The sequence below is a fragment of the Choloepus didactylus genome, unplaced genomic scaffold (genome assembly GCF_015220235.1).
Source record: "Choloepus didactylus isolate mChoDid1 unplaced genomic scaffold, mChoDid1.pri zz_scaffold_177_ctg1, whole genome shotgun sequence".
NCBI classification, from domain to species: Eukaryota; Metazoa; Chordata; class Mammalia; order Pilosa; family Megalonychidae; genus Choloepus; species Choloepus didactylus.
Window position 1 is genome coordinate 3,647 of NW_023637638.1, and position 23,627 is coordinate 27,273.

Consider the following 23,627-nt stretch of genomic DNA (forward strand, 5'->3'; position numbering starts at 1 on the left):
CACTTAATCCTCCCAGTGACTCTAGGAGGTGTATGCTATTACATTCCCCATTTTACAGATGGGAAAACTGAGTCACAGAGGGGCTGTGACTTTACCCACCTAAGGTCATGCAGGCACATGATGAAGGAGGATTTGTTCCCAGGCCACCCAGCCACAGAGTCAGTGCTTTCAACCACTCGGCCAAACTGCCTCTGCAACCAAGAACCCTGGGATCCTAGCTCCAAGTCCAGTCCGTTATTCACCGGAGGACTCAAGACGTGGGGTTCGGCGAAGGGGATAATTACAAATTTTTTGTGCATAAGGAGCAGATGTGAATGTCAATCCACAAACACAAAGGACTATAAGAATATAAGATTTTACATTTATTCTTCAACAAAATGTTAGTTCAAGCCTGCAACCCCATACACTGATGGGAAATGTGAATTTTGGCAGTTTTTTTGTAATCCCCTTCCCTCTTTCCCTGTTGCACTCAAGGCACCAGGAAACCAGTAAGGTGAGTGGGTGAGGGGCGTTTGATCTCCAAACCCACACGGGTCCCTCGGCAGCATGGCCCCTCGGTTCTCTGCCTGCCCCACCTCCTGCCATGTGAGTGAGGTCATCCTAGATCCCCCAGCCCACCTGTCGGACAAACAAGAGAACCCAGGAGTGATCAGCTGAACCGGTACAAACGGGAGAACCTCCCAATCAACCCCCAGAATTGTAAATAAAATTAAGTAGATTTCCTTCCTTTTGTTTTGTCCATCGGATACCTGAGACATGATAACTCAGTGTTGCTTTACATTTTCTTGAAGTATAATTTACATATCACAAGAGTCACCCATTATAAGGATACAAGTCAGTGGATTTTAGAAAATTTACCAAGTTGTGCAATCAACACCACAATCCAGTTTTGAAACATTTCTACTGCTCTAAAAAGTTCCCTTGGGCCTGTTTGCAGTGAATCACCTCTCCAACCCAGCCCAGGCAACCACTGATCTGCTTTGGGTGGCGTTCTGGTTTTCTAATGGTGCCAGAATGCAAAACAGCAGACATGGATTGGCTTTTATAAAAGGGGGTTTGTTGGGTTACACAGTTACACTCTTAGGGCCATAAAGTGTCCAAGGTAACACACCAGCAATCGGGTACCTTCACTGGAGGATGGCCAATGGCTCTGGGGAAAACTATTAGCTGGGAAGGCACATGGCTGGTGTCTGCTCCAGAGTTCTGGTTTCAAAATGGCTTTCTCCCAGGATGTTCCTCTCTAGGCTGCAGTTCTTCAAAAACTGTCACTTAGTTGCTCTTGGGGCGTTTTTCCTCTCTTAGCTTCTCTGGAGCAAAAGTCTGCTTTCAGCAGCCGTCTTCAAACTGTCTCTCATCTGCAGCTCCTCTCTCAGCTCCTGTGCATTCTTCAAAGTGACCCTCTTGGCTGTAGCAAACTGTAATGCTCCAGTAAACTAATCAAGGCCTGTGCTGAATGGGTGGGGCCACACCTTCATGGAAATTGTCCAGAGTCATCAGCCACAGTTGGGTGGGGTGCATTTCCATGGAAACAACCTACTCCACACGTTCCAACTTCATCCTCACCTAATATGTCTGCCCCCACAAGATTGCAACAAAATACATGGCTTTTTCTGGGAGACATAATATGTACAAACCGGTACAGTTAATGTGTATGACCAAGGCAGACGGGCTAGGTGAGGACATCCTTGATATAGCCCGTGTGAAGGAAAGCCAGACTGTGCGGGTGTAGTGTTGTAAAGCTCGTGAGTTGTGATCCTACACATGTGTGTCCACGAGTGACAGGCAGCCAAGAATGGAATATAATGGAGCCACCCACCCACTGCAACACATGCTAAATCGTAGCAGAAATAGCTGTGTTTGTACAACTGACCTTTCCCCCCAGACCCAGAAGACTGGCCACAGAAGAGCTATTACCAGGGCCCATTTTCTAGGAAAAGCAGAGCAAGCCAGGCTGCAGTAGACAGACAACAACACATTGTCTGATTTGTTATAATGTTTTCTGCAAATATTGTTGTCATCTGAGGTCATAACTTTTCTATTCCTTGACTGTGGTTTGAGGGAATTCAGTTCCATATTGCACTGAAAGTCTCTGCTGATCTCTGTGATATGAATCACAGATGTACCTTCATTCATTCATCCAGGTGCTATCAGGTGCCAGGTACTCTTCCAGGCACTTGGGATGCACCAGCAACTTATGCATAACAAACAGAAAAAATTTAAAATTCTAGCAGAGTCGGGGGGATAGGAGTACGGGGTGGGGTGTATCACAGTATGAAGTAGGGTGGTTGGGCTAGGCCTGATTTGCATCGTCTTGAAGGAGGTGAGGGAGTCAGCCATGTGGATATGGGGGTGAGTGGGATATCATCCCAGGCAGAGAAAACAGTCAGTAGAAAAACCCTAAGGTGGAATCATGTCTGGCAAGGAGGCCACCCTGCTGTAAGAGCAGACTGAGAGGAGTGTGGGGCTGCAGGGGCAGAGCTTATATACTTGATTAGACAGAAATCTGTGTGTGTGCGTATAACTGCATATGATTAGATGAGAAGGCAAACAGGTATGGAAAGATTCACATCGAGGTTGGTCTCAGAATCCCTGTGTTTATAGGGCACAGGCCCGCGGCAGGGCTGCAAACCACAAATGACATCTGTGGGCGAAGGCCAGGTTCAAAGGTCACTGGCTTCAGAAGGTCTTCCCAGAGCATCCTAACTGAAGTTGTCCATCTGTCCAATTATTGCAGAACCAAATTTCACTTTCTTAAAAATCCTTAGCCCCTGAAATGATTTCATGTATTTGTTTACATATTTTTAATCTCCTGGCCACTAGAATATACATTGCATGTGGACACATACACGGCCACTTCTGTTCCCCTACCCATTAGCAACTAGAATAGTTTCAGGCACAGTATCACAGGGTTTGCTGACTGACTGCTCAATGGTTGTTCAGCGGATGAATAACCATGTACCAGCTCTTCACACACATGAGCCCATGTAATCCTCAAACATCCCTTTGATGCAAGTAGTGTTAGCCCCTTCTTGCAGGGCAATGTTGAGAGAAGTTAAGTTTAGAGTTTTCCAAGATGACACATCTAGTAGCAAAGTCAGGATTCCCAGCTCAGTGTCTTTCACTCAAAAAACCAAGTCATCACTATTAGATTTGGGATCCAAAGGAGACATGCTTCTCTCCCCTGGTCCTGCTCCCCAACTCACATTTCTACTACTCTAACGCCCTCCCCACTTCGGAGCCGGCTGCCTTGGAAATGGCGCCCGATTTGGAAATCCATATCCCTAGTTTCCTGCACCAAAGGGCTGCAGGAAACTGGTGAGGGGATGGTAGGGGGCTCCGCAGAATGCGGTGGGCAGGGGGCCTTTGCTGCATGGTAGAGCTGCGGCCACAGGGCCCCTCCATGTGCCCAGGCCCCTCTGTCCCTCTTTTCCATGCACACTGACCCGAGAGCCCCGGCGCAGGCCTAGAGCCCATCCCACACCTGGCTACACATGGACCAATCGCCGCTGTCCCGGTTGTCCCTGACTTGGCTGGAGGAGAGCCCGAATCAGCCTCCCACATCACCCGGCCTGGACACGAGTGAAGAGGCCATAGGAGGCTGTGGCCAGAGCTGCTCCGCAAGGATGCGGGAGAGCTTGGCGCTCTGGACATATCCCAGGGTGCAGGCGCCTCCCCGTCCTGGACCACACTCTCCGCTTCCACATGATGCGTCCTGGTCCTCTCAGACACCCACCAGGAGGGTCAAGACACGAAGGACCCGGTGGGCATGTGGGAGAGGAGATGAAAATTGAGGAGGCTGTAGACTTCTGTGCTCTGTTTTCAGGGGTGTTCACTTCTCAAGTTCAAGAGGCGGAGTCTGGGCCAGCAAACCATGATGCCTGAGGGATGACAGAGTAGGAGAAAAAGCCAGTACATAATTCTTAAGGAAGCAGTCCTTTGAATCTAAGGAAGGGAGATCTCTAGTTTTTCTTGGAAAAACGCAAGCCACAGAGCATTTCATAGGGGGTGATCTCTAGTTTTTACCTAGGGGCAGTTCTGATTCTTGGTGGAGCTATGGGTAAACACTTAATCCAAGATAACCTGGTTTCCAAGACCAGTTTAGAAAGAGGTTTCTTTAAAGTCTGTTTTATGTTTTCCACCCTTTCTGAGGATGGCAGATGCCAGGGTGTGTGGAAATGCGATGCAATACCCAAGCTTTGCATAACAGCCTCAAGTACGCAGGAGGTGAAATGGCTCCCATTGTCGGAATTTGTATTCCTTACTAATAAATTAGGACTGATTTGTTTAAGGATAATTTTTGGAAGTTCCCAATGCTGTGGCCGAGGTGACAGGATACGCCTCCACCCACCCTGTAAGATGGTCCACTCAAACAAGGATACATTTTAGCTGCCCCACTGGGGGCATTTCAGTGTAATCAACTTGACTACTCTAAAATGGCCTGAGGCCTGCTTCTCTTTCCCCTTGTACTTGGTTCCTTAGGACCTTCTAACTAAACCCTTCGGCAAATTATGCATAGTTCGCATATTTGTGTAGCTGCATTATAACAGCCCACACATCCAAAATGCTTAAGAACCAGGGTACACATGGCCTGCACTCCCCAATGACTCCCCTGGTGCAAAACTGCTAATATGTCCCTGCCCGCGGGACGTTCAACGGAGGCTCCAAATCCTGTGAGGGAGGAATGGTATGGGACAAGAGACACGAGGAATGACAGCAAGACAGGTTTCTGATCAAGCTGCAAAACTTTATTGAAGAGGCACGATATATATACTCTAAGGTAGAGGGAGTGGCTAGTAAAGACGGGTGGCGAACTAGGATTGGCTGCTGCTGTTGCTAGGGTGGAAGGCAGATGCAGGGGATTGGCGGTTGCTGTTGCTGGGGTGGATGGCCAATAGGCGGCTACCGTTCAAGCGCGAACTAGCTACTGCTTAGGCGGGAACTACTGTTACTTCCTAGAAGAAGGCTAATTATAGCTTAGGCTGTTCTTGCATCAGCCCTGGTGGCCATGTTGCATATCTCCGGCATCGCTGAGGGTGGATTTTATACATGCTACCTTAATCGTCCCCAACACTAATACCTCCCTCCCTCACTCTTTGCTTATTTAACATTTCTCTGCCATTTGGGAGGAGCCATTTCCCTTGATTATCTAAGGTTGCTTTTAACTGCTCCAGCTCTTTCACTTCTGTTGCAGAAAATGTAGGGACCCCGAACTTTTCAGGACTGGAGGGTATTTGAAATATTAACTTTAAAGGGGAACAGAGGGAGGCATCCTTAGCCTTTTCATCTGCTAACCTATTGCCTTTTGCCTTAAATTTATGACCTTTCTGGTGTCCAATTATATGCACCACTGATATCTCTCTAGGTAAGAGTAGTTTAGCTAACACTTGTATGAATTTGCCATGCGCCAATTCTCTTTTACATTAGAACCATCCCACCCTTCAGGATTCAGGGATCAGCAGCCATCTCCCTGCCCTCTGAGAGGAAGGGTACTGACCACCAATGCCCCTTCAAAGGTTAACCTTCCACTTCCCTCCACCAGGGTGGTGGTCACCGCACAGCCCGCACACACCCTGGGCTACCCTCGAGAGACAGGGCCCAAAATCCTAGAAAGGAAGACCACAGGTCTCCTCTGGCCTCCACCCCAGGCCTGGGTCAGCGCCCCAAGGCTTCCCCCTTCCCCCCAATCACTGCAACAAACAGGCGAGAGGCCCCTCGAGGGAGGGCAGGGCTTGAACAGGAGCCCACACCAGCACATGTCCAAGCACCCCCCCAAAAGTCTCCATCTCCCCCACCACTCCAATCTGCCAGGCTCCTCCTCCAATGGTCCCCGGCACAGTCTCCTAGCTTGAGACACACAAGAGTTCATCCACAATGCACAGTACCCCACTAATCCCAGACACCTCCCCAGAGGCCCCCTACCGCATCCGGGGAAGAAGCAAAGCCAACCATGGCCCAAATTCTCTATGGTCCAATCCTGCCCTCTCCTCAGGAGCCTCTGGAAATGGAAACTTCTAGATATCCTCCTTATACTGTTCTAATTCTTTCCTTAACTCTTCATGGGTTGTAACCGGTGGAGCAGTCAGCACTGGTCAGCTCTCCGATTGCCCGGGGGAATGGACTGGTTCCATTGAATTTCTAGGGTTAAGGGTTCCTGCCCCAGTGGGGGAGGGGAAACATAAGGCGGGGGAGTACTCAACAAAGGGTCTCAGGTGTCAGTTTCTAAACATTCATTTTCTGGGTCTGTGGTTAAAACTTTCATGAGTAAAACTGGTCTCCTTTCCCGGCATCTAGCACGTGGCATAGTTAGATTCCTCCTTGGAGAAAGGTGTCTTTTCATTAACATAATGCATGAGGTCGGCACAGAGCCAATCGTCATCTGCCCTGTATTTTGGCTAGATACACAATGGGTGGCAAAATGCTTTTTTTTTTTCCAAATGTAACAACAATATTTGATCCTTTTCCTTTTTTTCTTACCCTTGGTTTGATCACTTTAGGCCAAATGTTTCAACATCCTCACCAATGGCCTATTCAGAGGAATGTTACCGGGGCACTCTACAGGTACCCCCTTCCCTTTCTCCCCAGCCAGCTGACTGCCTCTAGTCCTCATTTTGAGGCTTGTCTGGGCGTCTTTCCCTCAGGATCAGCCTCGGACTCATCAGAATGTCCCGACCACCAAGTTAATACTTAAGAGCCCTTTTTTCTTACCTTGGGCTATACACAGAGGTAGCTGGTCACTGAGAGGCACATTTTTTCCTTCCCTTTCTTTGTCCACAATTGGCAGACCTATGCATCTGATTGTGGGACTCACCAGCAGTCAGAGGGAGGCCCCCAACTTCGGGAGTCTGTGACTGCTCAAATGTTGGGGCACACCTTCCCTTCTCCATCCAGGGGGTCATCCTTGATGCTTTGGGTCCCGGACAAGCCCTCAAAAATTGTGACAAACAAGCAGTATACCTAAATAGGATTAAACACTCTTCCAGTTGTGGAGAAGAAAACAAATTTATTCACAATCTTGCAAGAATGGGCACACAACCAAACTCTGGTGTCTGGCATGCAGAACAATGGAACGCGGCACTCTTTATCCCCTAAGCCTAACACACAAGTCCCTCCCCTGTTTCTCCATTGGCTGGATACTCCAGAGGTTACAGACTATCCGAGAGTCCTAACTAACCCGCGCAAATTTGAAACATTTGAAACAAGTCTACAAGTCTGACTACAGCTGTTATGCCCATATAAGGCACTGATACCACTCTTGTGCTTACGTGTCCTCTTTGCTCTGCTCCTTAACTGCAGAGCCAGTTGGTAACAAAGTATGACACTATTTTAGGAGCCTCCAACCCCGAGTCTCCAACTTGCAAGGACACTGGGAGATAAACATGAGAACCGGCTGTAGACTACGGCTTGGCTTCTTAACCCTCAGCCCTCTCCCCGAGCTGTCCCCACCCTGTGTGAAAGCTAAACTTAATCTCATTTTCACAGGGGCTGGACAGTTCATGGAAGGGGAAATAAAGAGAAATGGAGTTCAGGAAGCACTGTCGTGGTCTATGACTTAGAAGTGTCAGCCCTTCTGTCAGCCCTAGCCCTTGCCCTTGCCCTTGGCCTCTGGAAACTCTTGGTGGCAGTTTTCCTTGGGCCCCTGCCATCAGGCCCCTCCTGGGCCTGCACTCTGAGCTCAGAAGATTTTGCAGGTGCAGACTCAAAAGCACCAAGCAGGGAACCCACCCTGTGTCTCTCAGCCCTCCCAAGACCCTGGGGCCAGATCCGAGATGTGGGGCTTCTATCTCTGGTCAGCTCCTGGTCAGCACACAGACCTACCCCAAAATTTCAAGGCCAGTATCTTGTCAGATTCAGGAGTCGTGAACAGATGAACGGGCTCTGTATCTTCAGGGAAAATACTGGAATGACTGAATGAGTGAGTGGGCAGTGAGGGGGTGATGGAGGGATGGGAGAGGGGAGGTGTGCTGGGCTCCGGGCCTCATCTGACTGTCCAGACTGAGGTCACCCAAACCCAGTTACCAGGGAACTCCAGATGTGGCCTCCTCTTCCTCCCCCTCCCTCACTGTGAACCTGACCAATGCCATTTTGATCCCTTCCCTCTGTCCATCCCACCCATGGGCAAAAGCCAGGGCAGGGGCAGGGGCAGTGTTTGCCAATGAAGGGACAGGCACAATCCTTCAGAATATTGAAAAGTTCAAGTCTTTTTCTGGTAAGCGTGTGTGGGCCACAGAGCCCAGGTTGTCCTGGGACCCCCAGCCATGGATGAGCAAATCTACCACAGAGGTGAGGCGTGCTCTGGCACCATCCCCAGGAAATGCCAGGAGATGGGAGGCTCAGTACTTTTGTTTCTGGGCACCATCATCCTGCTCAACATGGGGTTCAATACGGTGACTATCGTCAGGGTGGGGCCTGGGCTGAAGGGTGGAGGGATTCCTGGGTCTCACAGGGGCTGGGGTGGGAGGGTTGCTGTGATGTGGCCAGACAAGGCTGGACTTCAGGGCTCACCTAAGTTTTGAACTCTCTTCTCCTCTGCTTCCCTCAATTCTGGACACAGATGAAGAGCTTCATGCATAACTGTTTCAACTATTTTTTCCCCAAAGGTGGGTGACCCCAAGGATGCTCTCCAGGGGATGTGGGCCCATCCCTTTTCTTCTATCCCTGTCCCGTTCCTCAGCCCCTCAGGGACCCAGGCCTTTTCCCACCCCACTTCTCGCTGCAGACACGCAGCACAGCTGTATAGGCAGCTATCTCGGGTGCAAGCACTGCTCCGTGTACCCCAAGACCCAGACCTCAAGAGCCTCTTCTTACTTCCATCACTGCCCAAACTTCTGGCTCAGGCACTCTAACCACTTGGACTTCTCAATCCCAGACTGGAAGGCAGAAAAGCCTTCCACATGCTCCTGGATGCCACCTCCATGTGGGTACACCAGGGCTCCCACAGAATCTCCATGGGGATCGTGGAAGGAGGAGAAGATGGGAGCTGGGAAGTCTTCTCAGGTCACAGCCCTAAGGGCATAGCTTCCTTTTCCTCCAGGCCAGAGACCCACTTCCCAGATCCAAGTCCCATGGACAGTTTCAAGGGCCATGATCCAAAGACGATGAAGGTGGATATGGTTCCACTGCCTTTGCCTCAAGAGTGCAAGACAGGATGCTAGGGGCCAGGGCGCACGCGCAGGCCTCGAGGCTGCGGGGAGGCGCGCACGTCCGTGTCCGTCCCCTCCCCCTACCGTGCACCGTGCACGCGGGAAACCCGCAGCCGCCGCTGTCTGGGTCGCCGTGGTGGGTCGTCGTCATGGCCTCTGTGTGGGACGAACTGACTCTTGCCTTCTCCCGCACGTCCATGTTTCCCTTCTTTGACGTTGCCCACTATCTGGTGTCCCTGATGGCGATGAGGCATCAGCCGGGAGCAGAGGCAGTGGCATTGAAGAATCCTCTTTCAAGCTGGTTTACTGCTATGCTCCACTGTTTTGGTGGAGGAATTTTATCCTGTATACTGCTTGCAGAGCCTCCTTTGAGACTTCTTGCAGACTACACTAATATATTACTGGCAACTTCAATCTGGTATGTTGCATTTTTTTGCCCATGTGACCTAGTTTTCCAGGGCTATTCTTTCCTACCTGTTCAACTCTTGGCTGCAGGAATGAAGGAAGTGACCAGAACTTGGAAAATAGCAGGTGGAGTCACTGATGATAGCTATTACAAAAATGGCTGGATAGTCATGATAGCTGTTGGATGGGCCCGAGGTGCAGGTGGTAGCGTTGTCACAAATTTTGAACAGTTGGTGAAAGGAAGTTGGAAACCGGAAACTGAAGAATGACTGAAATGGTCCTAATAGCCATGATGCTTACAAAGACTTCCGTTTCGCCTTTTGCTTGTTTTGAGGATACATTGGGTCGGATATTCTTTGGCAGGCAGCAACAGTTGTCACCATGTGGGAAGAAAACTGAAGTTAAATCATCCTTTAATGGCACTGGTTCATCTACCTCAAAACCTACAGTTGATGCTTCAGATAAAGTTAAAAAGAAACACACTAAGAAGACTGAGTAAATTTACTTGGTGAGCTCCAGAAGGAAAAAAAATTTCTCATCTACCTGTCAGATTGTGATAAATATTTCTATGTAAATGATGTGAAATACAGATTATATGTAAGAAATGGAGGTGACAAAAAGGAAGAAAGAACTTTGTTTCAAGGAGACTTCCTCTTTCTGAATTGTAATTCTTGAATGCTGTGAGCGTATCATGTGAAATTGTTTTTCTATGTTAACTATAAAAGATTCTATTGTGATTATTTTAATAGTTTATATTGATAAAATAAGGCTAGATTTTTTTAAAATGTTAGAAAAAATAAACCTAACATCATTGCAAAACAACAAAAATTAAACCTTTTTGGTTTTTTTTTTTTTAAGGTATTTTCATACGTGTTTCTATTTGAATTTATTTGAGCTTTAGTCAGCAAAATTAAACATATATACTTTACCTTTATAATCCCTAGGTATGGAAAACAATTCCTGTTTAATTTTGAGCACTGAAAAGCTTAAACTTTTCCTGTACATTTTATATTGTGAATGAAAATCAATTACTAGTTTATATTTCAGACATAAGCATTGTATTTTTGCCCACATTAAATGGAAAATATATGACATTTTATTCAGTTTTATTTCTAGTGGTATTGTTTTTCAGTGAGAACAGATTTTAGTATGTGTCTTGATATAAAGTCTATTTTATGCCCTTGTTTAAAAGACTACTGTTTTTTTTCCTCAAAAGAAAATCAGGGTGTAAAGTTTAATAAATTATTAATCCCATGTTCTGTTTAGTTTTTTTGGTGTTTTTTTTTTTTTTTTTTCATTTTAGGAGCTTATTTTTTCCTCTCTCCTTAAAACACATTTTGTTTTAGTTATAGGAGAAATTATTGTTTTTTCAGCATTTCACATATTGTTAAATTTTCTTTGAACTTAGTTGCTCTGACTACAGTGATGGTAGTTATCTTAATGATAACTTTCTCCTCATTGCATACTGTTCTGGATTAGTTGCTCCAAGCCATCAGGTTCCTATCACTTGTTACCTCTCCATCCCTAAGGTCCAAATCGATCACCACCGCCTCCTGCACTCCAACTAGTGGGAAGGGGTAAGGAGGAGAGGAAGATAGGGAAGGAGGAGGAGCCACTCTTTCCTGTAAGGGCCCACCGGGAAGTTACACACATCACTTTGGCTCACATCCCATTGGCCAGAATTCAATCGCTAACCACACCCAGCTGCAAGGGAGGCTGGGAAGTGTAGTCTTAATTCTGGGTGCCCATGTGTCCGGCTAAATATTGGAGATTCTCTTACTACAGAAGAAGTACAGCTGTTAGGGGCAGCCAGAAGTCCCTGTCATTGTGAGGGTGTGGATACGGTCAGGGAGGCAGAGGAAGGTGATAAGGGGGCCTCCTGGCTCTCTGGCTTGTGCACAAATGTAGATGGAGGTGCCACTCACTGAAGCAGTGAGAATGGAGGGTCTGTCTCTTTCTAACAGTGAACTATGTGGCTGAACAAGGGATCTGGCTTTTGTGTGTGGTGGAGGGAGCAGGATTGAGGGAATTGGAAAAACCATGCCTCAGGGAGAAATTCCAGTTTCAGCTGATTACAAAGACAGAATGACTCCAAAATGTCCCTGGGGAAAGGGGCAGGGGTGGGTCTGGCACTCCTGGCATAACCCCAACCCCAGCATCCCATGAAGGGCTTGTTTGCATCCCCAAGCAAGAAGTGGGTGGCCAATGTCCACCTCTGCTGACAGATTGGGGCTCCCTCTGGGCTCTGGCTGGGATAAGAGTGACCCCCTTTCCTGGGCCTGAGGAAGGCAACATTTTTCCAGTCTAGACGTCAGAGACACACTATACTGGGTTCAAATCCCAGCTCCACCCTGTGACCTTGGGTGAGTCACTTAACCTCTCTGACCCTCAGTCTCCTCTGTCCAATGGACATGAGACAAGACCCTGCCTCACTATGGGGAGGATGCTGTGGGAAGATGCTTCTGAAGCCTCTAGCCCAGGGCCTGGCCCATAGTGGGTGCTCAGGGGGCAGCTGTCTCCTAGCTGAGAAACAGGCACCCCCCACTGCTCCATGCCAGTATCTCAATTAAAAATTTCCCCCTATATCTCCTTTGTAGTGGGTACTTTTTCATTTGCTAGTTGAATGTTTCTCATTGGTTTGCATGTGGTTATATTTAATCCACATGTACATATATTAATTTTACTTTACATTAAAAGTAATTATCTTTATGTACAAATGCTCAGCTCTAATGAGAATTGTCTTTGAACAGTCAGTAGTAACCAGCTAACCAGGAAGAAACTGAGAAATCAAAGCCTCAGATACTAGTCCATTTGAATGAAAATGATGACAATAAATTTGGTTCCTTTCTGGCAAAACAAAAGCAAAACAAACAAGAAAGAGTACAAAGTAATGTTAGATTTTCTTTCTTTTGTTGTTTAAAAGTGCAGTTATAACTTTAAAACTCTGTGATATGATTTCTTCTTCAAGACTGTGAACCTACTACCTGGGAAGAGTTAGTAAGTACCAGCCATTTCTGGATAGCTTAGAAGTATTCCAATCACATTCAAATTAGAAGTTGTTGTTTTTTAAAATTTATTTTATTAAAAAAATTAACAACTATAATGACCAGCAGGTACTATATTTTTTCTTGTTAAAAAATAAAAAAGATTTTTTTGAGCGACTTTTGGTAGCCTTAGAATGCTAAGAAGTTTAATTTAAATATGGGTCCCAGAAAGCACTGAATATTTAAGAGTTCTGTATTATATTTGATACCCTTATAGTTAAAAAATAGCTTTTCAGAATTAACATATTACTAAGTATTGGCTTATTTGTAAAATTTGAGTTAAACTGTTGAAATGCATGTATTAATGACAAACTTATTAAAATAAGTTATTTAGCATAAAAAAAAAAGAGTGCAAGACAAAGACCCCAGAATACTCCCCAGCCCAGGCCCCGGGCCTGTTCCCTGTGTGTCCTTCAGCCCAGGCCCGGACCCACTCCCTGGCCCCTGCTTGTCCAAAGCACACCCATTCCCGCACTCTGGCCCCTGCCCCAAGCTTTGCGCCATCTCCTCCCCCCACTCCTGCCTCTGCCACTCCTCCTACCCCAGCCTTCACCCCAGAACTTGCTGCAACACCTGCTCCAGTCCCTGCCTCAACCCCTGCCCCAGCACGGGTCATGGCCCTGAGACCCACTCTGGTCACTACCTTCACCCACACCCACATCCTAACCCCTACTCCCTCTACACCGGTTGTCTTCAACCGTGGCGTTTCCACTGGGCAGGTAACATACGATGCCCGCAGGAAGAAACAGAACTGTCGGCATTTGTGCAACCTTCAGAACTCAAGGTATTCTAGAAAGGACTTCTGTACCCCCTGCAGACCCCAAGAGAGACATGGCTCATCATCTTTTGCCAGATTTAAAAGTATAGAGAGACGCAAAGATTGGGGTGGAGGGACATTGGATCCTTGGAATTGCTCTGGAGAGAGGGGCTGGGCATTGGAGTCTGTGGCTGAATCATGGGGTCCCCCAGCCACCCTCCTTTGCCCCAGTTCGGTGGGTGGGGGGCATCTGTTTCCAGCATTCAGGGCCCGGAGCCCTAGCATTTGGAGGGTGTGACTGTTCCGAGTGGAGCTAGTCCAGGCAGGGGAAGGGGACAGAAAAGCACTCGGTTTCCATGGGTGGTGGCGGGAAGGTCCAGGGACTGTTGGGAGGCAACGTTCTGGGGAGTCAAGACCAGGGACTCTGGATTTGGGTGTCAGTGGAAAACAGCACCCCACACCCTTCTCAGGTCTGGCACTCACACCCCACAAAGGGTCAGCAGAGAAAGGTTCTGTCCTCCTCCACTGGTGTCCCTTAAAGCCCTTCTGGACATCGGACATTTTTCTTCACCCCAGAGACTCACTCTTTCCCTGCAATTCCCTCCGGGCTCCAGGGAGTCACTTCACACACTTCAACTTCTTCTGCCCAAGACCCACCCCTACTGCCCCTTCTGCCTGCTCCCCTCTGGGCTGACCTCATTCTCTCCCCAACCCCTCCCAGGAAAATTGTCTCTAACCCTCCCCCTCCCCTTGCCTGGAATCTTGGCAGCAGAGAGAATGAGGTGCAAGGGGCAAGAAGTTGGTGTGAGGTCAGATCTTGGAAAGTTGATCTGACACTGAGATAGGGAGACAGAGATGGAGAAGAATGGGAAACTGAGGCAGAGAGGGAGGGATGAGATAAAGTGAGAAGAGAGGCACAGGCCAGGCTCCCTTAGCTGCCACCTATCCCCTCCCCCAGATCCCACCAGCCCCCACTGCATCCCCTGACCCAGCCCAGGACCGGAGAATCCTCGGCACATTTTCACAGATCAGAGATTAAGTACTTTTGGAAAGATGACAACCAAATAATTAATATTACTAGGAGTCAACCGTTTTACTCCAAAGCCCCTGCTTCTCCATTTCCATATTCATTGTGTCTTCTGTGAAGGGGAAATATCAGTCCAAACCACTTTCCAACACAGGAGGCAAAACCTCTGTGCAATGACTGAGCTTTATTTTCATGTGTTGTATTAACATGGGAGGACAAGTGCGGGACACTGATTACGTGCTTCAACTTGGCGGGCCTGGGCTGGGGGACCTGATCAGCCCCTGGGGAGGGTGGTGGGCACGGGCGACAGTGCCCTCCGCAGCCCCCCGGGCCTGGGAAAGTGAGGCCGGAGGCAGGCCCCATTTCCTCACCCAAAATAACACTGTTAGGGGAGGCTTGCCGGAGGGAACCGCCTTTTCCCCACCCCCTTATCTTGCCCGGACACTCCCCGTTGCCAGTGCAACTCCCATTACCACCAGTGCGCATACATTGTTGCCAGACACCGTTACCGGAGCAACTCTCGCCCCTTTTCAATCAACCTCCGCGCCCTCTCAGAACCAATCCAAGCCTTTAACCTCTACAGCTACCCCGCCCTCTAAACGCCCGATATAAGCTTGTACTCTCCCCTAATAAAGCTCTCTCTCTCTTGGTTTCTTCACCCTAAAAGAATCATGTCCCGCCTGTTCCTTTCTCGCCGCCCTCCATACTTTGCACGCCTCCGCCGGGGACCTGGCCAAGTCCCCCGCCTCGCCCTCGCCTCCGGGAAAGAGCCCCCGCTGCCGGTACCCTCCAAGCAATCCTGAGAGCCTAGGATTTAGCAACCGGCCGCCATCCCCCCCCCCCCAGACGAGTCAACTGCGACCGCAGACAAGGGGCCGGTTTTTCCCCTTTTCACCCAGAGGTTTCCATCTGGACCATGGACATAGCCTGCACCCAGCTCCTGCTGCCTTTGGGAGCCACACTTGTCTTCATAAGCAAACACCCTGCACTGCAGCCCCAAAGAGCGTGAGCTTTGGCATCCGACTGCTCTGGATTCAAATCCCAGCTCTCCTGAATTCTCTGGGCCTCAGTTTCTGCCTCTGTGAAATGGGGATAATACAAGGCCCTGATTCCTAGGTGGGTGACGATTCCCAGATTCCCAGAAGGTGCCTGACTCAACAAACAACTGGTGGCCATTCTGGTCCTTATCATTCCCTTGCAGCAGAATGCTTCAGCTCTCCCTGCTCCCCTTGGGGGGAATTGCGGAATTGCGGAATTGCGGGCTCTGTTTGTTGTCAGCAAACAAAGCCCCGTCTGCTGGGGGGGGCGGGGGAGGGCGGCAGCCTCAGTCCTTGGTGGGCCTCCCTCCCCAGGCCAGCAGCTTCCCCCGCCGGGGCCTGCTGCATCCTGCACGCGGGCAGAACATGCTGCAGACAATTGACGGGAGAGGCAGGAACAGACAGAAACAGATATTACAGGCTACTGGGAACCTTGTGGTGCAGCGCCACAAAGGAGGCGTTTTCTCAGTTGGAAATGGCTCTCCACGCCGGCTACTGTTTGCACCAGGGCTGCGGAACAGCTTGGGACAGTGCGTTCATCCACAGGAGCCCCCTTTGGCCATTTGGAGGTTGCATTTTCTCTGCCAGCCTGGTCTTACTGCTCTCCCCTCCCCTACCAACTTCTGTGTCTTGAGCCCCAGCTGGCATGGGTTTCGGGCTGTCAGCCCAAGGAAATGCAGCTAAACTGCTTCCAGCAGATCAGCGGTTCTCGAAGGTTATCAGCATCACCTGGGATCTTGTTAAAAATGCATTCTCACAAGGGTATTCGCCTACCCCACCTCCATGGTTGCTAACATGACCACAGACATAGGGGACTGGTGGTTTGATGGGTTGAGCCCTCTACCATAAGTTTTACCCTTGGGAAGACGGTTGCTGCAAAGGAGAGGCTAGGCCTCCCTATGGTTGTGCCTAAGAGCCTCCTCCCGAATGCCTCTTTGTTGCTCAGATGTGGCCCTCTCTCTCTGGCTAAGCCAACTTGAAAGGTTAAATCACTGTCCTCCCCCCTACGTGGGATCGGACACCCAGGGGAGTGAATCTCCCTGGCAACGTGGAATATGACTCCCGGGGAGGAATGTAGACCCGGCATCGTGGGACGGAGAACATCTTCTTGACCAAAAGGGGGATGTGAAAGGAAATGAAATAAGCTTCAGTGGCAGAGAGATTCCAAAAGGAGCCGAGAGGTCACTCTGGTGGGCACTCTTATGCACACTTTAGACAACCCTTTTCAGGTTCTAAAGAATTGGGGTAGCTGGTGGTGGATACCTGAAACTATCAAACTACAACCAAGAACCCATGAATCTTGAAGACAGTTGTATAAAAATGTAGCTTATGAGGGGTGACAATGGGATTGGGAAAGCCATAAGGACCACACTCCACTTTGTCTAGTTTATGGATGGATGAGTAGAAAAACAGGGGAAGGAAACAAACAGACAAATGTACCCAGTGTTCTTTTTTACTTCAATTGCTCTTTTTCACTCTAATTATTATTCTTGTTATTTTTGTGTGTGTGCTAATGAAGGTGTCAGGGATTGATTTAGGTGATGAATGTACAACTATGTAATGGTACTGTAAACAATCGAAAGTACGATTTGTTTTGTATGACTGCGTGGTATGTGAATATATCTCAATAAAATGAAGATAAAAAAAAATAAGAAAGCTGCATATTCTAGCAAAAAAAAAAAAAATGCATTCTCGGCCCCACCTCTGGGGGTGAGCTGCAGCTGAAGCCCACCAGGTGATTTGGATGCACACTCAGGTGTGAGAGGCCCCCCCCCCCCGACACACAGGGGCAGCAGGAAGGCGGGAACATGTCGGTTTGTCCCTTAACAAACCCTGGCTTCTAACCCAACACTTGGCCCCTAGCAGCTGCCCAGCCCACAGCAGACAGATGAATTAATGCACATGAATGCGATATATGTATTTTTTAATTAAAGAGGTTGTAGGTTTACAGAAGTCATGTAAAAAAATCACAGCACTATAATTTACCATGTCCCAAAGTGCCAGTCGGAAGAGCATGAACATTTTTTGTGCCCCCTGGGCATGCAACCACCGTACGTGCATGTTCTTAGCAATCGAAGCAATTCCTTGAAGTCGGTGCCACGTCGGCGTTGTACAGGAATAATGACTATAGTAGCGGCGTTAGTTCTGTGCCGGCTTCACACGCGCTGTTCGTGTTCTTTAGTTTTCACAATAACCCTGTGAGGGAAGTGTTATCCCCATTTTCCAGATGAGGAAACAGGTGTGGAGAAGAACCCGTGATTTCAGGTACTAAGTAGTGGAGCTGGGATTTGAAATCAGGGGTTCAAAGTTCCTGAGCCTCTAGCTGCTGCCTCTTTTAGGGATTACTTGGGATATCTGGCATTGGGGACACACTGGGTGATTTCTTCAGATGACACAGAACCCCCACCCTGAGGCCCACCTCCCCAGCCATCCCATTGTGTCTGAAAGTCTCAGTTCTAAAAGTTAATTTGTCAGTTGCGTGCTTGGGATTCAGAAAGCATTTTTGCAATGAAAGGATAAATTTCTTGACTCACAGAACAGCCCACAAAGAACCCTAGATTCCTAAAGCAGCCTGGGGGGATCTGCTTTCCAACTCTGCCCTAAAGCTGAGGGGTTTTGGGATTAACTTGCCAACTCCGGGGCACTTCTCAGGAAACATTTAGAATTCACCTGGAGGCTGCAGGATGTCCTGAGCCCTCTCCTGGACTGGGTCGGGCCCAAGAATGGGGTCCTGGGGCGGCTGGAGGGTGGGAGCTCTGAGGCCTCAGGCTGAGAGGTCTAACGGCCTGGGTCCCAGGACCGAGGTGCAGCAAGCACATGGGCTGTATTTTCTCAGCCAGGCAGGTCCTTAGGCTAGGGTGGGTTTATCCTCAGCTTGATAAGCATTTTTCAATTTAAAAATTTCCATTGCTACACATGTATATATGGTTTGGAGGGAAACTGTCTTACAAAGTCCACAACCTAAAGCAGCAAACCTCTGCTGACCTCATGTCCCTCACTAGGCAACCGCCTGAAATTCTTTTAGCCACTCTGGTGTTTGCCTCCATATCTAAATCTCATGTTAATTCTCTCTCTTGATTTTTCAATTTTTTGTATCATTTAAATTACAAAATGTCTCCCAACACACATATGCTTCCTATCCTTGTGCACGTTCTCTGTCCTGATGCCCCCAGCTGAGCCGGCTGCCCTTGGCCTCTGGCCCAGCCACACAGCTATTGCCGTCATGCTAGGGGCTCTCCCTGGGTTGGCTCACCAATTTCCTAAATCCCGCATCTTCCTCTTTCTTGGGTCTCTATCTTGTTTGGTTGGAGCACATCCTCCAGGAGCTGCCTAAGAAAGAATCCATGGGAGATAAAATTTTCAAAAATCCACATATCCCAAAAACATCTTCATTTTACTGTCACAGTTCCTTGAGATTTGACTGAATATAAAAACCTAGATTAGAAATCATTTCCCCTCAGAATTCAGAAGAAAACTGCATCACTGTGTTTTGGCTTCAAGATTTGCTTTGAGTACTTCAGTGCCATTTTAATTCCTGATCTTTTGTATGTGACCTATCTTTTTCTTCTCTTTGGAAGGTTTTAAGGTTTTTTTTTTCTTTATCCTGGTATCCCGGTGTCCTGAAATTTCATGATAAAGAGACTTGACCTAGTTCCTTACATTTTTTTTAATTTGAAAGATTTAACATATGAAAATATAATAAAATAAAAATATTACAAACCCATCTACTCATCACCCAGCTCAATAAAACATGTTAAACCCCTTCTTAATTGCATCACCCCCCCTCTCAAGAGCTATCCTGAATCTGTTGTTTATCCTTCCTTGCATTTCTTTATTCTTTCACTGCATTAAAATACATCTTAACATAAAACTGTTCTGCATGTTTAAAAATCTCTATATAAATAGTGTCATAATGTATAGATTTTCTGCAATCTGTTTCTTTGTTCAACATTGTGAGATTCCTCTGTGCTGAAGGAGTGTAGTTGCTCATTTTCCACACTGCAAAATATTCCTGTTTAAATATATTACAGTTATGTGTCTATTCTTGTGTTGATGGTATTTATGTTTCCAATTCTTAGCTAATGAAAAGGTCCTTCTCTAAACATTCTCTACATGTCTCCTGGACCCCATGTAGAGTTTCTAGATCTAGAGGGGTGGCTCTCAGTCCCGGAAACACCCGGGTGTCATCTGGAATACCTTTAAAAATTCCCCATGTCAAGGCTGCACCCCAAACTGAGGACACCAGAATCTCTGGGGGTGGGGCCCGTGTCGGTACTTTTTAAAGCTCCCCAGTTGGGTTCCACGTGCAGCCAGGTTGACAACCAGTGCCTTGCACCCGCGCTACTCCAATCAGCAGCACAGCAGCACCCAAAGCCGGGCAGAGGTGCGACCTCGGGCAGCCCCAGACCAGGCGAGTTAGAACCCGTGTTTTAGCAAGACCTCGCTGTTGGTGTCATGAGCAGGCTGCAGGCCACATCCCCCTGCATCTACCAGCTTTGCCAAACGGCTGCTCATGACGGCCACACTGGTCCACACTGGTGGGGATTTTACTTCGCTGTGCTGGGCACTTGGAGAGCTCTTTCTCTGTGGAAGCTCAATTCCTTCCCTAGGGAAACTCTAGGACGTGTTCTTGCGTAGTTCTTCAATACTTTTCTCTCCTTTATTTTTTATCTCTCATTTTGAAATACCCATTGGTTAGAAGTTGGACCTTCTTTATTCACCTTACCTTTTTGTTATTCAATTTTCTTGACTTTTTTGTTCTATGTTTTATCTCTGTTTTATATTTTACTTTCTGGGGGAGATTTTCTCTACTCATCTTCTATTCTTTATAATGTACTTTAAAATTTCTGCTAGTATGTTTTTAATTCCCAAGATCTTTATCATTTCACTTTAAAAAATAACACTTTTTTTGGTGTTGCTATTTCGTGGGTGTGGTTTCCTCAGAAGATTTTCCTCTGGTCCTTTTTTCCTGGGTACTGGGGTCTGTGCACTTTTGGTTATTGTTTTTTCTCCAATGATCACTGCTGGCTGCTGTGTTGGTTTGAATCTATTATGTCCCCCACATACCCATGTTCTCTGACACAATCTTGTGAGGGCAGACTAGTCTTTTGATTAGGGTGGGATGCTTGATTAGGTTGCTTCCATGGAGAAGTGACCCACCCAACTGTGGGTGAGACCCTTGGAGTAGATCATTTTCATGGAGATGTGACCCCGCCCATTCTGGGTGGGTCTTAATTAGATCACTGGAGTCCTTTGAGAGAGCTCATGGAGAGAAGGGGCTCAGAGAAGCTGAGAGAGACATTTTGGAAAGAAGCTACGATATGTAATACAGAGTTTGTGCCCAGGGGAAGCTAAGAGCTGACACAGACCCAGATACTTGGAGATGCTGGGAGATGCAGAGAGAAGGACATTTAGAAATGCTAAGCTAAGAGATGAAGCCCAGAGTTTGCTCCAGAGAAGCTGAGAGGACTCCCAGACACTTAGAGAGAAATTCCCTGGGAGAACAAGCATGGATGCACAGTAGCTGAGAGAGAGAAGATAAAAGAGACAGACACCCAGAGACATTTTGAAGAAAGCCATTTTGAATGCAACCCAGGAGCAGAGGACCAGCAGATGCCAGGCACGTGCCTTTCCAGCTGACAGAGGTGTTCCAGACACCATTGGCCTTTCGTCAGTGAAGGTATCCTCTTGTTGAGGCCTTAGTTTGGATACTTTTATTTGTAAATTTGTAGCCTAATAAATCCCCTTTATAAAAGCCAATCCCTTTCTGGTATTTTGCACAACAGCAGCTCTAGCAAACGGAACAGCTGTCTAGTCCCACTGTGAGTAGTGGAGAAGCTGACAGAACATTCTGTCGTCCAGGTGGGCAGGCCTTGTCAACGGGCTCGCAGGTGACTAGGCAGAGACCAGCTGGTTCACCAGGGAACCTTTGTGTCGAGATCTGTTGATCTTTTCTCTTCGGTCAGTTTCCCAGAGAGATTCAATCATCTCCTGCCTTGGGGGTGGGTAGATGGGGAACAGGCCTGGCTGTTAGCTGAGGGTCACCCCATTAACCATCCCCGATTTTGGAAAGGCACCTCACTCCCAGCCTTTAGCTGGTGCAATCTTCCACCGGGGGGGAGGGGCAGTCACCAGGTCATGTGGGCTGGGAGTGGAGACCTGACCGTTTCTCTCAACCAGGGTGATTCTCAGACCCATCCTGAACTCCCACCTTGGGGATACCTGGTCCCTCTACACTCTGAGCATTTGGGGAGAGGGTTCTGCAGGGCAAATGGGCTTGGTGGTGGTTGGCTCCCTCCTCGTAGACCTTTTGCGGAGTTGAGGAAATGGATACAAAATTATACTCTTCCATCTTCCCAAGTTTTCCAGACATCTCTCATGTGCCGACTCCTCCCTTGGTCCCTTTGTCTTTGTGGTTTCTGCCATTTCCATTCCTTTGAGTCATTTTAGTGGGGCTTTGGGGAGGCAGACGAGGTAGGAATGTGTGCAGCCCGCCGTACTTAACCAGGAGTCCTGGTCCACTTAAAAAACATTTAAAAATATGACAGCCCTTTTCAATATGAACAAGTTAGGGTGGCACTGCCAAGACATCCGTGAAGATCGAGAAAGTGATTAAACGAGAGGAAGGGGTAGCAACAGACAAGACAGGATTTAACAAAGGATTACAAATATTGAATCTTTATATATATATATTTAGATGTTAGGGTATTAGAATAGCTAGAAGGAAATAACTGAAATTGTAGAACTGTAACCCAAAACATTTTTTGAAGTTTGCTCTATTGCTACTCATTAAACTGTACTTTGAAAGTTATCACTTTTTCTGTATATATGTTATGTTTCAGAATAAAGAAATAACTGAAATTATGGAACTGTAACCCATAACTTTCTTGGAAATTTGCTCTGTAAATCGTACTTTAAATGTTATAACTTTTCTGTATATATATTTCACAATAAAAAAATGTGCATAAAATTGTGTGTAACGCATTTTGGTTATTTGTATACATACGTAAAAGTTTTTTGTTTTTTGTTTTTTTTTTCTTTACATGGAGGGCCTTGCCTTTTCCATTCAACACCAGGTCTGTTAGCTCTAAAAACACACTCAGATCCAGCTCATTCCTTTTACGGGGGCTTAGGAAGTGTTCCAGTAAATCAACAGGCACCGCATTTTTTCCCTGCCCTTTTCTCTGCTGATGCATCTCAGAAACACAAGCGACCGTGGTCCTTCGATCAACACACTGACTCAATGCAAACTGTAATCTTTATTGTTTTAATTCTGAAGCATAACATGTCACAGGGAAACAGTGAGTTTTTACCACTTGCCAGTAGCAAGGGCAAAAAAAGCTAATGGTGGGGCCTGAGAGCTCCGGGCTCGGGCGAGGAGGGGCCCTTTGAGAACGGGGCACCCAGTTCCGGGAGGGGGAGTGGAGGGCAGGAAAGTGTGGGCACCAGGGGTTTTCCAGAAGCACTTGCCAGCACCCTGAACTGGGTAGTTGTCAGGCCAGACTGAACCTACTGGGGAGACTAAATGCCTTAGGGGAGCCACGTGCCTAGTTGGGGACTCAGCGGGGCTCGTCTTCCATGAGAGGATTCGCGGCCCTCATTGCAGCGGCTGATCAAAGCCCGGGGAGGCTGAGGAAAGAACCTAACAAAGAGCCGGGTTTCAGCAGCAGCTCCCGGCAGCCCCGGGGCAGGGAGGACGCTCTCCTGCCTCTCGGGAGCCCAGGAGACCGGGGAAGGGCGGGCGAACCTCTCCTTCCACCTGCTCTCGGCTCCAACACGCGCCTCTTGGGGCCGAGCTCAGCTACGAGAGGTGCCCCGCAGGGTTATTTTTCTTCCTGCCATTAATACGAATACGGAGAAAGCCCCTGCCTGGCTCCCCCCGCTGAAACTGCAGTGCATATGGGGGGCCCCACAAGACAGACGGGCCCGAAGGCCGTTCCAGCCCCACCCAAGACGTGAGAAAGCTTAAAATGAACCCGGGGGGACGGGGTGGGGGCAGGGGGAGGGCGATAAATAAAGCCAGTGGCTGAGTGTGGGGTGGGAGGGTGGGAGGGGGGCGAAGGGGTGCAGAAAGGCACAGGGCGGGGGGAAGCCGACTCAGCCGCCCCCCGAACACCGGTTTGTCGAGTCAGAGGTCACGTCGGGCGGGCTGGCCGGCTGCGGTCCGAGGACTGGTCGGGAAGGAGCCGCGAAGGCTGCGAGGTCTGGCTCCAGCGC

The 23,627-nt window shown here is 48.2% G+C and overlaps 1 protein-coding gene across 1 annotated transcript; it reads left to right on the top strand.

Annotated features, from left to right (window-relative positions):
- The first annotated feature begins 9,270 nt into the window (after positions 1 to 9,270).
- Positions 9,271 to 10,151, top strand: LOC119526000 (trimeric intracellular cation channel type B-like). Its single transcript, XM_037824783.1, has one exon. The coding sequence runs from the start codon at positions 9,290 to 9,292 to the stop codon at positions 9,812 to 9,814; it is 525 nt and encodes a 174-aa protein (XP_037680711.1). The 5' UTR covers positions 9,271 to 9,289; the 3' UTR covers positions 9,815 to 10,151.
- The last annotated feature ends 13,476 nt before the right edge of the window (positions 10,152 to 23,627 follow it).

Bases quoted from the DNA above. Each gene is read 5' to 3' on its own strand.
- LOC119526000 (XM_037824783.1), top strand. From the start codon at position 9,290: ATGGCCTCTGTGTGGGACGAACTGACTCTTGCCTTCTCCCGCACGTCC.